The 15303-nt window shown below is 41.3% G+C and overlaps 1 protein-coding gene across 1 annotated transcript in view; it reads left to right on the top strand.

Moving 5' to 3' along the window:
* Positions 1-14876, top strand: part of CSPP1 (centrosome and spindle pole associated protein 1) — a 109245-nt gene extending 94369 nt beyond the window's left edge. The window contains exons 27-31 of the mRNA XM_066378930.1: positions 348-394; positions 3707-3767; positions 10859-10968; positions 12258-12393; positions 14065-14876. Of these exons, the coding sequence (XP_066235027.1) occupies positions 348-394; positions 3707-3767; positions 10859-10968; positions 12258-12393; positions 14065-14276 (566 nt within the window). The 3' untranslated portion in view covers positions 14277-14876. The remainder of the gene's footprint in view (positions 1-347; positions 395-3706; positions 3768-10858; positions 10969-12257; positions 12394-14064) is intronic.
* Positions 14877-15303: the final 427 nt, after the last annotated feature.

The raw sequence follows: 15303 nt of genomic DNA, 5'->3' as shown, positions 1-15303 counted from the left end.
TGGGGGAAGCTGGTTCAACCCCACTCAGCACGTTCCCACACAGGCTGGAGGACTCCGAGGAGATGGTGAGGAACCCTGCATTTTCCTTTTCTGTGGGCATCAGTTTGAAGCTCATTGATTTCAGTTTTCATACTCATTGATGTGAATGGGAGAATTCTACCAGCTACATTGAATGCTGGGTTATATTAATACATATAAATAAGTAGTGTCTTAGAAGCAGTCTGTAATGTGATGGTTAAGAAGTCATTTCTAATAGAGAGCTAGTTACAAAAAGTATTCTAAAATTTATTTTACTTTTTAAATGTTTTCTAACCTTTGAATTTGTGTTTGTTCTGCATCAACTACAGTGGACTTGGATGCAGTCCCAAGTGCTAACGTGCGAGACCACAGAATGGTAAGGGACCCAGTCTGAGTTTTCAAGCTAGTTTTTGGGGGATAAAAAGTTTTTAAGACTATGACAAGTATTCCAGTTTTTAATTTCCAGGAATTTTGAATTAAGGATTATAAAGCTTGTCTCATCGATGCAGTGGGTAGCTAGAGCTGTGTTAGCAGAGAAAGCATATTGTCAGAGCTAAGAACAAGACTCTAGAGCTGAGCTGTTCAAGCTAATTTGTTTTTAGTTGACTGGCATCAGGCAAGTCAATCTTTCTGTGACTCAGCTTCCTCATCTGTAGAATGGGATCACAGTACTTGCCTCTCTGAGCATGGCTGTAAGGATTCCATTCATTGATATTTGCTAAACACAAAGGGGGTACTGGGTGAGACAGTTTAATTTGAAATGCAGTGGTCGTGGTCGTGGTCATGGTCATGGAAAGGTGTGCCTAAGCGGACGACATTCAGTAAGGACATCAGGCAGGTGGGACATGTCTACAGGGAGCAGAGGCTGGGGCGGGAGCAGGCGAGGAGCAGTGAGGAGGCCAGGGAGGCCTGAGCCCTCGAGAGAGGGGAGAGGGGACGGGCCCCACTGAATGTGTTGAGAAGCTTCTGAAGTTTTTGAGCAAAGGAGCGACATTATTTCATGTTTTACTGCGATTACTGATTGCTCTTCCTTGAGAATAGACTGAGGTAGACAACAAGCCACTGCTCTAACCTAGGTGAGCAGAGGAAGTATTTAGACTTGGTAAGTTTGAGATGCCTGTTCGACAAACAGTTGGAACTTGCAATTAGAGATCAAGCGAAAGATCGAGGTTGGAAGTCAGTTTAATCTTCACATATAATAGTGGTACAGGTAGTCTTAGCCTCATTTTCAGACAGCTGTTTGCCAGGGTTACCAATGGGTAGCTGTGGGTGCTTGGCTTTAAACTTACGATACAGCACACATTGTACCTATGCGGGTACTTGACCTTTATTTCTCTGAAGTTCCCATGAAGGCATGCCCTGTCCCTGCTGACAGAGGAAACTGCTTGCCCACGGGCACAGCAAACAGTGAGGGCCAGATCTGAACCCAGGCTGGCCACTAGACTTCCTTGTCTCTGTGCTTTGTGGCCTGAGAGGTACTAAGACCTGTCCCTGGACCCGCTGCAGGTTGGTAGGTTTCTATATATGTGACTATCACATTTCTGTAAAAAGATACTGAAATTTAACATTTCAATTTTTGGTTAAAATGGTAAGACCGTATTTTGTTGAGGAGAAACTCAGCATAAGTCAACAGTTTATGAGCTCATGATTTTGGGGGTCCTCATTTTCCTAAAAACTGGATTGTATGGCAGACATGGAGATTGTCATGGAGAAGACAGGGCCTAGGGACGCCAGTTCAGTCCCAGGAAGGGCTGTGGTGCACAGGAGAGCTTGGGCTGTGCACAGCAGTGCTTAGAACAGCTGGGTCAGACCTTCATTAGTTGTTAGATGCCAGTATTACCGTCAGTTATTCTCAAGCTAGAAAGCAGAAGTAGTGTCAGTGGATGTTAGACAGGAGATTTAAATTCAGTGAACAGAGAACTTTCTGCTGATCTGTGCTGTGTTGTCAGTGGAATATATTTCCTTAAAAAATGACAGTGCTTCACATTAGAAGTCTGGTGGAGAGATGAAGTTACCTCTCATTTTGAGAGCCCATTACAATTCCAACTGTAACATTACTTATTTATTTTTTTGACAGAGAGAAAGTCAGAGAAAGGGACATATAGGGATAGACAGGAAGGGAGAGAGATGAGAAACATCAATTCTTTGTTGCGGCACCTTAGTTGTTCACTGATTGCTTTCTCATATGTGCCTTGCCGGGGTGTGGGGAGGGTTGGCTACAGCAGAGCGAGGGACCCCTTGCTCAAGCCAGTGACCTTTGGGCTCAAGCTAGTCACCATGGGGTCATATCTAAGATCCCATGCTGCCCTGGCCGGTTGGCTCAGTGGTAGAGCGTCGGCCTGGCATGCAGAAGTCCCGGGTTCGATTCCCGGCCAGGGCACACAGGAGAAGCGCCCATTTGCTTCTCCACCCCTCCCCCTTTCCTTCCTCTCTGTCTCTCTCTTCCCCTTCCGCAGCCAAGGCTCCATTGGAGCAAAGATGGCCCTGGCGCTGGGGATGGCTCCTTGGCCTCTGCCCCAGGCGCTAGAGTGGCTCTGGTCGCAACAGAGCGACGCCCCGGAGGGGCAGAGCATTGCCCCCTGGTGGGCAGAGCATCGTCCCCTGGTGGGCGTGCCGGGTGGATCCCGGTCAGGCGCATGCGGGAGTCTGTCTGACTGTCTCTCCCCGTTTCCAGCTTCAGAAAAAAAAAAAAAAAAAAAAAAAGATCCCATGCTCAAGCCAGTAACCCCACATTCAAGCTGGCAACCTCACAGTTTTGAACCTGGGTCCTCCATGTCCCAGTCCGACACTATCCACTGTGCCACTGCCTAGTCAGGCTGTTGCATTATTTTTTTTAAACTTTTTTCAGAGACAGAAACATCCATTTGTTCCTATATGGGCCCTGACTGGGGATCGAACCAGCAACCTCTGCATATTGGGATGATGCTCTAACCAACGAGCTATCTGGCCAGTGCCCTAGCATTTTTACCCTGCTCTCTGTTCCTCTGTATCTGTGCTGTGTCCTTGTGGCATCGCGCTCACACAGGCTGCCGTCCTCTGAAGGCAGGCCTCCCCCACGGCCCTGAGACCTGTAGGAACTCCCGTTTTTGCAGTTGCAGTCCTGCATGGAGGGAATACTGCACCGTACGGATTTATTGAAAGACTGACTAAAGCTCAGTCGTGGTTTCAAGGGTTATAGTGTTTCTTTTTTCTTTTTTGTTTTTTTAAGTGAGAGGAGGGAGATAGACTCCTGCATGTGCCTCGATGGGGATCTACCTGACAACTCCTGTCTGGCACTGATGCTCGAACCAATCGAGGCACTGGCTGTGAGAGGGGAAGAGAGAGAGAAGGGGGAGGGAGAAGCAGATGGGTGCTTCTCCTGGGTGCCCTGACCGGGGATTGATCCCAGGATGTCCACATGCCCGGCTGATGCTCTACCCACTGACCCAGCTGGCCAGGGCCTGGCCATGGTGGTTTATAATGTTGATGGGATTCATTGCTTCATGCTGTTTTCATCACTAACATGACTCTTACTAAAAGGGTTTTCTGAGCGTCGGAATGTTGTATAGGAGGGAAGCGGCCAGCCCTGCCTCTCCCCATCGTATTTTGCTAATTTTGGGGACAGCGTGGAAACTTATGCCTCTTAGTACTAATACATTGTTTTACACAGGACTGATAAAAATACTAATATGATACCCCTTTCTTTTAGCCCAGTGATGAAACTGATTTCTTGAAAAATTCATTATTGGAATCTGATAGTGCTTTTATTGGTAAGTATATTTATTTTACCAATCTGTTAAAGGATCAAACATTTATATTTTCTTTAAATGTTTTTCTTCATACTTAGAAAATTAGTACTTTGCTCTTTGTTGTGCATGGTGGTAAGAAGAGGAACATTCTGTTTTACTAACTTAGTAAATAATCATCAAACATGACTTACAATGTTTTCCAAATCAGAATAATTAACTTTAGACATACTAGGAAGGACTTCCAGTCAAGATGGCGGAGTGGGCAATGCTGGCTTGCCTCCTCCCACAACTACGTCAAAGTTACAACTAACTTCCACAACCCCTACCCAACAACTAGCTGAACAGAAGTCTGGTAACTAAGGGTACAGACCAGAAGCCATGACGAGACTGGTAGAAAGGCAGGCGACACGGACGGGCAGGTCCCCACACAGTGGGCGGTGAAGAAATCGGGAGGGACAGCCCACACCGCAGTGCCAGCCTGGGGCACCATCTGCTCTGAACATGAGGGAGGGTTTGGCTGAGTTAGAGGGAGGGCTGCTCGGGTCCCACGAATCAGGCATGAGGGGCCCATGCCGGCTCTCACACACTCACTCACTCTAAGCTTGCCGTGGCAGCAGCTTAAAAAGGGCCAGGGACTTGTGGGTTGGAACTGAATTGACTAGCTTTCAGGACGTGGGCTGGAGGGACAGAGGTCAGGGCAGTTGTCTTCGGGGAAGAAACTATGGGCCAATGTCATTATTCCTTTGTGGAAAGTTCTACCTAGCTGGCAGTGCAGGCAGACACCAAATCTAACCTCTCCATTACCTGGTGAATCCCGGAGACCCCAGCCAACACGCACACCCTGCTGGAGCCTCTGACAGAAGCTGCTCCACTAAGGCCCTGTCTTAGCCCCCTCTGTGGATTCTCCTAAAATCGCTTAAAGAACACAAACCATCAGAAAAGCAGTGTTTGGCCTTTGTGTGCCCTGTACCTCTTACTAAGTGGCCCCAAGCCCTGCACAAGCAGCGACTTCTCAACTTTTGTACTCTAACACCACTGACAGAACTATCAGAAAGAGAAACAAACAGTTCCATTTACAATCTTAACCAAAAGAATACCTAGAAATAAATTTAACAAAGGGAGGTGCAAGATCTATACACTGAAACCATCAGACACCGTTGAAAGAAATTGAAGACACAAAGAAATAGATATTCCATGCTCATGGACTGGAAGAATTAACATTGTTAAAATGTCCATACTACTGAAAGCAATCTACAGAGTTAATCCCTGTCAAAATCCTAATGGCATTATTCACTGAGATGCTGTATTAAATACTTTTGGGAAAAGTGGAAAGTTACAAGCAAAAGAATGAAACCATACCATTCACTAACTTACAGCATATACAAATATTAACTCAACATGGATTAGAAACTTCAATGTAAGAAACAAAGTACATAGAAAACACGGACAAGGCTTGTAGACATTTATTTCTGGTGTTTTGGGAATTTGACTTCAAAGGCAAGGGAAACGAAAGCAAAAATAAGTGGGACTGCAGCAAATTGAAAATTCCTGCACAGCAAAGGAAACCATCAAACAAAACACAAAGGCAACCAACTGAAGGGGAGGAGATATTTGTAAGAGGTACTTCCGATAAAGAAATTCAAAAGATAAAATGTACTCTCGTGTTTACTGTAGTATTTACAATAGCCAAAACACAGAAATAACTTCAGTGTCCACCAATGGATGAGTGGATAAAGATGATGTGAGATTATATATATACAATAATAATATATACACAATGGAATACTACTGAGTAGTAAAAAAGGGTGAAATGTTGCCACTTGGAAGAACATGGATCCTGAAATAAGTCAGAGGGAAAGGGACGAAATCTGTATGATTTCACTTATATGTGAAATATAAAACAAAAAACCACCCTCATAGATATTGGCAACAAAATGGCGGTTACCATATTGGAAGGGGGCTGGAGGGGTAAAACGGGTCAAATTTATGGTAATGGATGGAAACCAGATTTCTGGTGATGAACATGCGTAGAGTGTACAGATATAGAATTATAGTATTATATGCCTTAAATTTGTTATTAATCAATGTTACTCGAGTAGAGAAGAAAATAAACCCCAAACACCACACACTATAATTTATATTACCACCCTCATAAAAAAGAAATAATATAAATTTTATCCCCAAAAAAGATTAATATGAGGATAACTACAAACTAACATGAGAGAAAGAAAAGTCGTAAATTTATCTGGTTTTGGAATTAGGATTATGCTGGCCTCTTAAAAAGAGTGCGGGAAGAAGGCGGGTACAATGTTCACAAATCATCAAATGTGACACATCACATAATCATACATAGGTTCAGGAAAAGCATCTGATAGAGTCCAGCACCCATTTGTGATATAAACTCAGCAAAGTGGGAATAGAGGGAGCATTCCTCAACATAATAAAGGCCATCTATGACAAACCCACAGCCAATACCATACTCAGTGTGCAAAAACTAAAATTGTTTCCCTTAAGATCAGGAACAAGACAGGGATGCCCGCTATCACCACTCTTATTCAACATAGTACTGGAAGTCCCAGCCACAGCAATCAGACAAAAAAATAAAAGGCATCCAGATTGGAAAGGAGGAAGTAAAACTATCATTCACTGATGACATGATACTGTACATAGAAAACTCCACCGTCTTAATTAATTCAGTAAATTAGCAGAATATAAAACAAATTATCAGAAAGGGAAAATAAGAAAATAATCCCAGGTGCTATTGAAACAACAAAAAGTTTGGTACCTAGTAATAAATTTAAGGAGGTAAAAGACCCATACTTGGAAAATTAAAAGACACTGAAGAAAGATATTGAAGATACAAACAAGTGGAAGCATAGACTGTATTTATGGATAGGAATAATAAATATCATTACACTGTCCATACTACCCAAAACAATCTATAATACAAATTCAAAGCAGTGCCTATTAAAATACAAATGACACATTTTACAGATCTAGAACAAATATTCCAAAAATTTATATGGAACCAAAAGAGACCCTGATGAGCCTCAGCAATTTTGAGAAAAAAGAACAAAATTGGAAGAATTATAATATCTAATATCAAACTAACCTTCAAGGCCATAGTAATCAAAACATCCTGGTACTGGCATAAGAACAGGTATACAGATAATTAGAACAGAACAGAGAACCCAGAAATAAATCCATACTTGTACTGTTAGTTAATATTTGACAAAGGAAATAAAAGCATTCGATGGAGTAAATAAAGACAGTCTATTTAGTAAATGGTATTGGGAAAAATTGGACATGTACATGCAGAAAAATCTCAGATGTAAGGGTGAAACCATAAACATCCTAGAAGAAAACATAATAAAATCTCAGACTTCTTTTGTAGCAGTATTTTTGCTGATATATCTCTTTGGGAAAGAGAAACAAAAATAAAAATAAAAAACACTACATCAAATTAAAAAGCTTTTATACAGCAAAAGAATCCAACAAAAGGAAAAGGGAAAACACTGAATGAGAGAACGTATTTGCTAATGATACGTCTGATAAGAGGTTAACTTCCAAAATAGATAAAGAACTTAGACATCTCAACACCAGGAAGAGTGTTGTCCAATTAAAAACTGGGCAAAGAGGCTCTGGCCAGTTGGCTCAGCAGTAGAACGTTGGCCTGGCGTGTAGAAGTCCTGGGATCAATTCCTGGTCAGGGCACACAGGAGAAGCACCCATCTGCTTCTCCACCCCTCCCCCTCTCCTTCCTCTCTGTCTCTCTCTTCCCCTCCCGCAGCCGGGGCTCCATTGGAACCAGGTTGGCCCAGGCGCTGAGGATGGCTCTGTGGCCTCTGCCTCACATGCTAGAATGGCTCCAGCCGCAACAGCAGAGTGATGCCCAGAGGGGCAGAGCATGGCCCCTTGGTGGGCGTGCCACGTGGATCCTGGTCGGGCGCATGCGGGAGTGTGACTGCTTCCCCGCTTCTAACTTTGGGGAAGAAAGAAAAAAAAAAACTGGGCAAAGAACCTGAATAGGCACTTCTCCAAGGAGGATATGCAGATGGCCAGTAGACATGAAAAATGCTCAATGTCACTGATCATCAGAGAAATGCAGATTGAACCACAATGTGATCATCTTATGTCTGTCAGAATGGCTATCATCAATAAATCAACAAACAAGTGGTGAGAGAATGTGGAGAAAAGGGACTATATGTGGGAATGCAGATTTGAGCAGCCACTGTGGAAAACAGTATGGAGTTTCCTCAAAAAAATTAAAAAATGGTATTGCGTTTTGACTCAGCAATCCCATTTCTGGGAATATATCCTAAGAATCTGGAAACACGAATTTCAGAGAATATAGGTACCCTTATGTTTACTGCAGCATTATTTACAATAGCCAAGATCTGGAAATAGCCCAAGTGTCCATCAGTAGATGAATGGCTAAAAAAGCTGTGGTACATTTACACAATGGAATACTACTCAGCCATTAAAAAGAAGGAAATCTTACCCTTTATGACAGCATGGATGGACCTGTAGAGTAGTATGCTAAGTGAAATAAGCCAGGCAGAGAACAACAAATATATGATCTGACTTATATGTGGAATCTAATGAACAAAATGAACTGACGGAAAAAGGCATAGATACATGAACAGACTCTCAGCTGTCAGACAGAGAGGAATTGGGGTACTGGATGACAGAAGATGAGGGGTTAAGTTAAAAATACTCTATTTCTCCATGTATAAGACGTACCCTTTTACGAAAAATTTGGGGTCTAAAAACTGGGTGCATTTCCTGCTTTTTTGTGCTTGTTTTTGCACTCATTGAAGACAGTGAGTGATTTGTCATCAGACACAGATGAGGACAAGCTAATGGATGGGAGTTTTGACAGTGATGAGAAATTGTATGAATTTTATCATGAATAAAACTTGATTTCAATAACTTTATGTAATACATTTTTTTCCCAAGTTTTGGGTCCTCAAATTAAGGTGAGTCTTATACATAGGAGCGTTTTATACATGGGGAAATACGGTACATGTTTATATCTAAAACACACATAGACACAGACAACAGTGTGAGAGCCAAAGGGAAAGGGGTGGAGGAGGCAAAGGGCGGAAAGCAGGCAGAGACTGCCTGAGGCAGGGCCACGATGCGGGTGCACATGGTGCTGCTGAGTTACAGACTTGAAACTGTACCCCAGTAAGTTTGATTAAAAGTAAATAAATCTTTCAAATTATCACACAGCAAGCCAGAAAATCATCAGTATAGTTACTTTGTATAGCTTCACCCTAAATTAATAAAATGTATATTTAAAAAAAAAACAGTTAAGTTGAGAGATATTTCATGTTCATGTGTTGGGAGACTCAATATTATGTTAGTTCGTCCCAATTTGATCTATGGAGTCAATGCAATCGCATTCAAAATCCCAGCAAATTATTTTGTGGACAACTGATTCTAAAGTTTATATTGAGAGGAAAAGGAGCCAATACAATACTGAAGAACAGAACTGGAGGACCACCACTACCTGAATTAAGAACTTAACTATGAAGTTACAGTACTCTAGACAGTGCGGTACTGGCAAAAGAACAAGACAAACAGATAAGTGGAAAAGAATGGAGTGTCCAAAAACAGACCCACACAAGTATCGTCAACTGATCTCTGATGGAAGAGCAGAGGAAGCACAGTTGAAGGAGCTAGTACTAGTGCTGGCACTGGGCAGCCAAATGCAAAAAAAGAAAGAAAAAGAATCTAAACACAGACTTGACACCCTTCACAAAAATCAACTAGAATGGACCTTAGACCTAAATGTAAAATGCAAAACTAAAACTCCTAGAAGATAACATAAGAGAAAACCTACAAAAACTTGGGTTTTTAGTTATAACAGTACAATTCATGAGAGAAATAATTGACAACTAGACTCCATTAAAAATTAATGTTCCTCAAAAGACAATGTCAAGACAAGCCACAGACTGGGAAAAAAATTGGAAAAGATACCTCTGATGCAGGACTGTTATCCCAAATACCCAGAACACACTTAAAGCTCATCAATAAGATGAGAATAACCCAGTTAAAAGATGGGCAAGAGATCCAAACAGGTACATCATTAGATAAGCACAAGAATAGATGCTCCACATCGTATGTCACTAGGGAAATGCAAAGTAACACAACCATAAGATATCACTACATACCTATGAGAATGGCCAAAATCTAAAACACAACACCAAATGCTTGTAAGGATGTGGAGCAACAGAACTCTTACTCCTTGCTGCCGGGACTGCAGAATGGTACAGTTTGGTGCTTCTATACAAAACTAAACATACTCTTGTCATACCACCCAGCAGTCACACTCTTTGGTATAAATGTCTAACCATTATGCTGTACACCTGAAACTAATATAATACTGAATGTCAGTGGTAACTGAAAAATTTTTTAGAAGTTAAAATACCAAATATTGTTAAAGGCATGGGGAAAGTAGGACGTTCTTATAATGTGAAATGAACAGAACCACTTTTGAAAATGGTCTGCAGTTCCTCAAAAAGGCTAAAGGTAGAGTTACCTAGTGATTTCACTCCCAGGAATGTACCACAAAGAAATGAAAACATGACCACAAGGAGGCATGTACGTGAAAGGTCAGTGATTGCCAACTAGAACAAGTCAAATGCCCATCAACCTGAATACAGACACAAAATGTGACATGTCTGTGTTGTGGAGTACTATTTAACAATGAAAAAATGAACTAGTGATACTTGTTTCAACACTGATGAACTTCACACCAAGCTCAGTGTGAAAGGCTATGTCACCTTGTATAATTACACTGACCTGGACTCAGGACAGGCAAGCCTGTTGAGAATGGAAGAGGGCAGTGCTGACTTTGGGCTGGGCGGGTGGAGTCAGGAGGGACTGCTGGCGAGCACAGGGAACTTTCTGAAGTGATAAAAGTGTTCTAAACTAGCTTATAGTGCTGATTGAACACTCTAGAAATCATTGAACTATATATACATATATAGTGGGTGAATGTTACTATATGTAAATAATATCCTAAAACTAATGAACAGTTTTGGTTTAGCTGAGAAGGGGTGAAGCGGGGATGTTTAAGACTTCTGCCTTGTGTGGTCCTGTAGGTGCTTATGGCGAGACATATCCTGCCTTTGAAGAGAGTGTCCCCCACCCACCGTCACAGCTGCCCTCGGCACGGGAGCGCAGGCGGAGCAAATTGAAAGGACTGGCCTTTGTATGTATGAACTGTCCTTTCTTTCCGTCTCAGTTTAGGAGTGAGGCCCAGGTTCTGACGCATTCTACGGTGTGGTCCGATAAGTGAAGATCACTTGCTCTGTACTGTGGTGGACACTCGTCTGAATTGAGGCTCTATCACCAAATAGCTGGTGACCTTGAGCAAGTCATTGAACTCAGTGCCTTGGTGTCTTCGAAGTAATACTTTCCTATTTCCTAGGGTGGCTGTCAGGGTAAGCCTAGTGCCTGGCACAGAATCTCTGCCCTGTAAACATCAATTTCTTACCCTAACTTCCCTCTTTCCACCTGCAGAATATAGATTTTAGAGAATGCACAAGAAGCAACTGATACCATTTACTGGGAACCCTGCTATATTCTCAGCCACCTAAGCCTATTATATAGACACCTTCTCTGTTTTGATCAGATGACTTACCCAAGGTCACATAGACAGGAAGGCTGATGTTCTTTTCAAAGAACATGTGTTTTTATAGTGTAGCTGGTAAAATGAGCATCCTTTGGAGCCCTTAGTACAATGTCTCAACAGTGTCACTTCTTTGTTGGGTGAGTTACTTTGGGCATTTTCTTAAACTATGTATTTCTTTATACACACAGTTACATAATACATGTGGAGTATTCAGCACTGAGTCAAGTATGCAGGGAACTCTTCACCAAATGACAAATTCTGTTACTAGTTTATATGTAGCTTTTTCAGGTGGCAAGAACTTGTTTTCCTAACAACCACTAATCTTTGTCTACAAACTTGCCTTTTCTGGACACATAAATGAATTTATACACTAACTGGCTTTTGTTTTTGTTTCAAAGATCATTTAGGTTCAGCCTGTCAGTATTTGAGTCCTTTTTTATTGTTGTGTAATACTCCTCTTGGGGGTATTCCACATTATTAATCCTTTTAAAACCTGTTGGACATTAAGGCTGTTACCACTTTTTGTGTGCTATAAATACTGATTTTAGCACACGGGTACAAGTTTCTGAGTTTCTTCTCTCTAAGGTATACCTAGGAATGGAATTGTTGGGTCACAGGGTAACTTTCAGCATTTTGAGGAACACCCAGACTGTTCCCACCTTTATCTGGTGGCAGTGTTTCTATTACCACATGTTAATGCCTCAGCTGAGCCTATGTGATCACCACCACGAGTTAGAATATAAGCCGTTCGTTTGTTTTCTTTTGTTCATCACACTGTATACTGAGGGCAAGAACATGTTTTGATTCACTTATTCTGAACATATTTGATTAACGATCATTTCTGAAGTTGTGTTTTCTGACTACAGGATAACAGTCATAGAGTACCTCCAGATGGTCTCTCTTTAAAACCTGTATCCAGTGTAAATATTGATCAGATTAGAATGAGAAATGAGGAACGAATGCGAAGATTGAATGAACTTCAGAATAACCCTATTAATACAGGTAAACGGCCCATAGCAAACTCAGTAAGGACTATCTGCTTCCATGGAAGTTTTCACTGATGGCTGGGGCCTGATGCTGTGAGAGCTTTGAAACCCTTTCAGTGGTAGGGCCTGTAACACAGCCTTGCATCAGATTCTACCAGAGAGGGTACCCTTGTCTGAATGGGTTCTAAACATATAAAGCTTTTGCTTATAAAGCTATTCAGGCTTTGTTAATGAGTATCCGCATCCCACTTCCCTTACTGAACTGAGAGATAGTTAGAAATTAACTTTAGAACTGCGTTTTTTAGGTAACGTACATCCTATATTTGTAGTACTACAAAGAAAATTGTTTTATGACGACTTGGCTTTCAATACCAAGGGCACAAAGCCTTGTTATTTCCTTTCTGTAAGTCTAAGTTGAGTCTTCTCATTAAGTTGGGCTTTGCTGACACTGCCATGACAAGCAGGCTCGAGCTTGGTCATTGAGCACAAGCGGCAGGACAGCTCCTGGGGACCAGTGAGACCCTCTGCCAGCCCAGGACTCCTTTCTAATGGTGATGCTATTAGTCATTAGGATATTGGGACAATTTAATAGTGCATAAGGCATAACTTATTACTAGTTTTAGCAAAAAGTGGTTTATTTGAACAATTTTTTTAGTCTGTTAAGCTATATTACAATAATTTTCTTATACCAATTAAGATATTTTTAGTTAATACTGTGTAAATTTAAAACTGCACTCACATTCTAGCAGTCAAAATGTCCCGTGATCTGATGGAAATTCCACCAGCCACCAACAAGCATGGTAACTGGAAGGACTTTTCCTGTCATACCTGGGAAAATATGAACGGCAGGAAAGCAATACTTTTAGTTTCTTATCTGTAACAAGTTTCCTGTTCCTCAGTTTCTTTTAGAAGCAGTAAATTAAACAGGGATATTTTTTAATTGAGAAGACAGCATTTTAAGAATTTACTCTTTCAGGTGTTCAGCTTCTAAAACTTTTTTTTAACATTGTCCTTTCAAACAGGAGCTTTTTGGTACGACGTGGATTGATTGCTCATTAAGTTGATTGCACAGATCCCTTTGCTGGGCTAATCCTTCACAGACCAGGAAGTATTAAAATAAACCAAAAAAGAACTTTCCATCACAGGGTAGGAAGACAGATTTTCCTATATCTCTAAGTATACTACAGATAGAAGAGTTTAGTAATCAATTAAAGAAGGAAACATAAATTAAGAGCTATCTCTTAATGGAATAGACACAACTGCTTAGATTAGGTGTAAGAAAGGAAATAATTTCATTCCCGATCTAGTGTTTTTCTGAATTTATAGCAGTGCAATAGGCTGGGAGTAACCTCGTTAAATCAAAAAGTTTTGCCTTGTGTCCATTTAGTTTCTCGTGAAGGTGACACGAAACAGGATGGCTTCCACTCCTGCGGTCAGCCTAATGCTGGCTGCGCTCTCCTTGCTGTCCTGGGTGTGGACCGTGGCGCTTCTACCAGGGAGTCACCTTCAGTTGCATTTTTTGCTTCACAAAATTGGCTCCCTTCCTGGGTTACTTTCCTACCTCTCAAATGAGGGGTGCCCAGACAAACCGTCCAGTTTAGAACATAACATTATGGAGACATTGTGGAGCTGAGTCACATCACCTGCCTGCCAGCCACCTGAGTCACATCTCTCTTACTTCACTTAGATGACGAGAGTTCACTGGTTGACCCTGATGACATCATGAAGCATGTGGGTGACGATGGATCAAACTCTGTAGCAACTGAACCCTGGCTGCGCCCGGGCACCTCAGAAACGCTAAAACGATTCATGGCAGAGCAGCTGGACCAAGAGCAGCAGCAGGTTCCTAGAAAACCAGGCACTCTGAATTGGCAGGGCCTGTCAACTGCACACGGTTAAATATCAATAAATCTGCACTGGACCCAGCAGTGCCTTTGCAGGTGAAAGAAATGTTTACTCAACCTTTAATAGTGCTACTTTGACCCCTACCTAGAAGTTACGTATGATCCATCTGTGTATAAGGTGTATTTTTTCCATGATGTATATAATGTATATTATGTACATAAATAAAAGGCCATGATTAATTTATATATAATGTAGAATTATATAGAATTATTTTTGCACAAATTGTCAGAAATCAGGGTGGTAATGAACTCAACTACCATATGTGCATTATTGTAAATTCTTGTAAGGCAAGATGAATAAAACACAAGTGTCTTAACAGTCCTGTAAAATCAGAACACCTTGTTACATGTACAGGTTACTGCTGTTGAAAATCATTCATTAGTAAGTACACTGGCTCTAGCCGTCCTATTCCAGTTGCTGTGTAATGAGAGTCTGTTTCTGTGATTCAGTGTAAATGATGGGAGTCATAACTGATTTTATTCCCATGAGCCATGCACTAAATGTTACATCTTTCTGCCTCTAGTTTTGTGCCAATTAAGGCATTGTTTACTAATTTATGATTTAACTACTTCTTGATAGAAATAAATTATTTTTATTACCAATGTTGATTTCTTATTTTAACTGAAATTGCTAGACAAGGTGTCCTAAAAGTTGAAGAGTGGGAGGAGCACCCTGGGTCAAGGGTGGACTGGAATCCCTGCTGTGCCACCATGGACCCTTGAATAAGTGACTCTAATCAGTGAGTAAGTCTTTCTAATCACTCCATAAGTACCTTTAAAAAAGATTAAAATCTGGGAAATAATTTTTGAGAACACGTGCAGGCACTGCTTCCCTGTCACTTCCTTCCCCTGGCATAGTTAATGGCAGACAAGATCAGGTAAGTTTACCTCCAGTGTGAAATTTCTGATACTCTGAATTTTAGCTGCATGTAAATTTTATGCTCAATTTATAATCTATGTTTATTTTACTATGAAGATTTTCCTCTTAATCAGAAAGTTAGATGAAGGCCTCTTGTCTCCTC

Source organism: Saccopteryx leptura, chromosome 3 (assembly GCF_036850995.1).
Source record: "Saccopteryx leptura isolate mSacLep1 chromosome 3, mSacLep1_pri_phased_curated, whole genome shotgun sequence".
Taxonomy (NCBI): domain Eukaryota; kingdom Metazoa; phylum Chordata; class Mammalia; order Chiroptera; family Emballonuridae; genus Saccopteryx; species Saccopteryx leptura.
The sequence above is the reverse complement of the archived record's forward strand: the minus strand, read 5'-3'. Positions and strand labels throughout refer to the sequence as shown.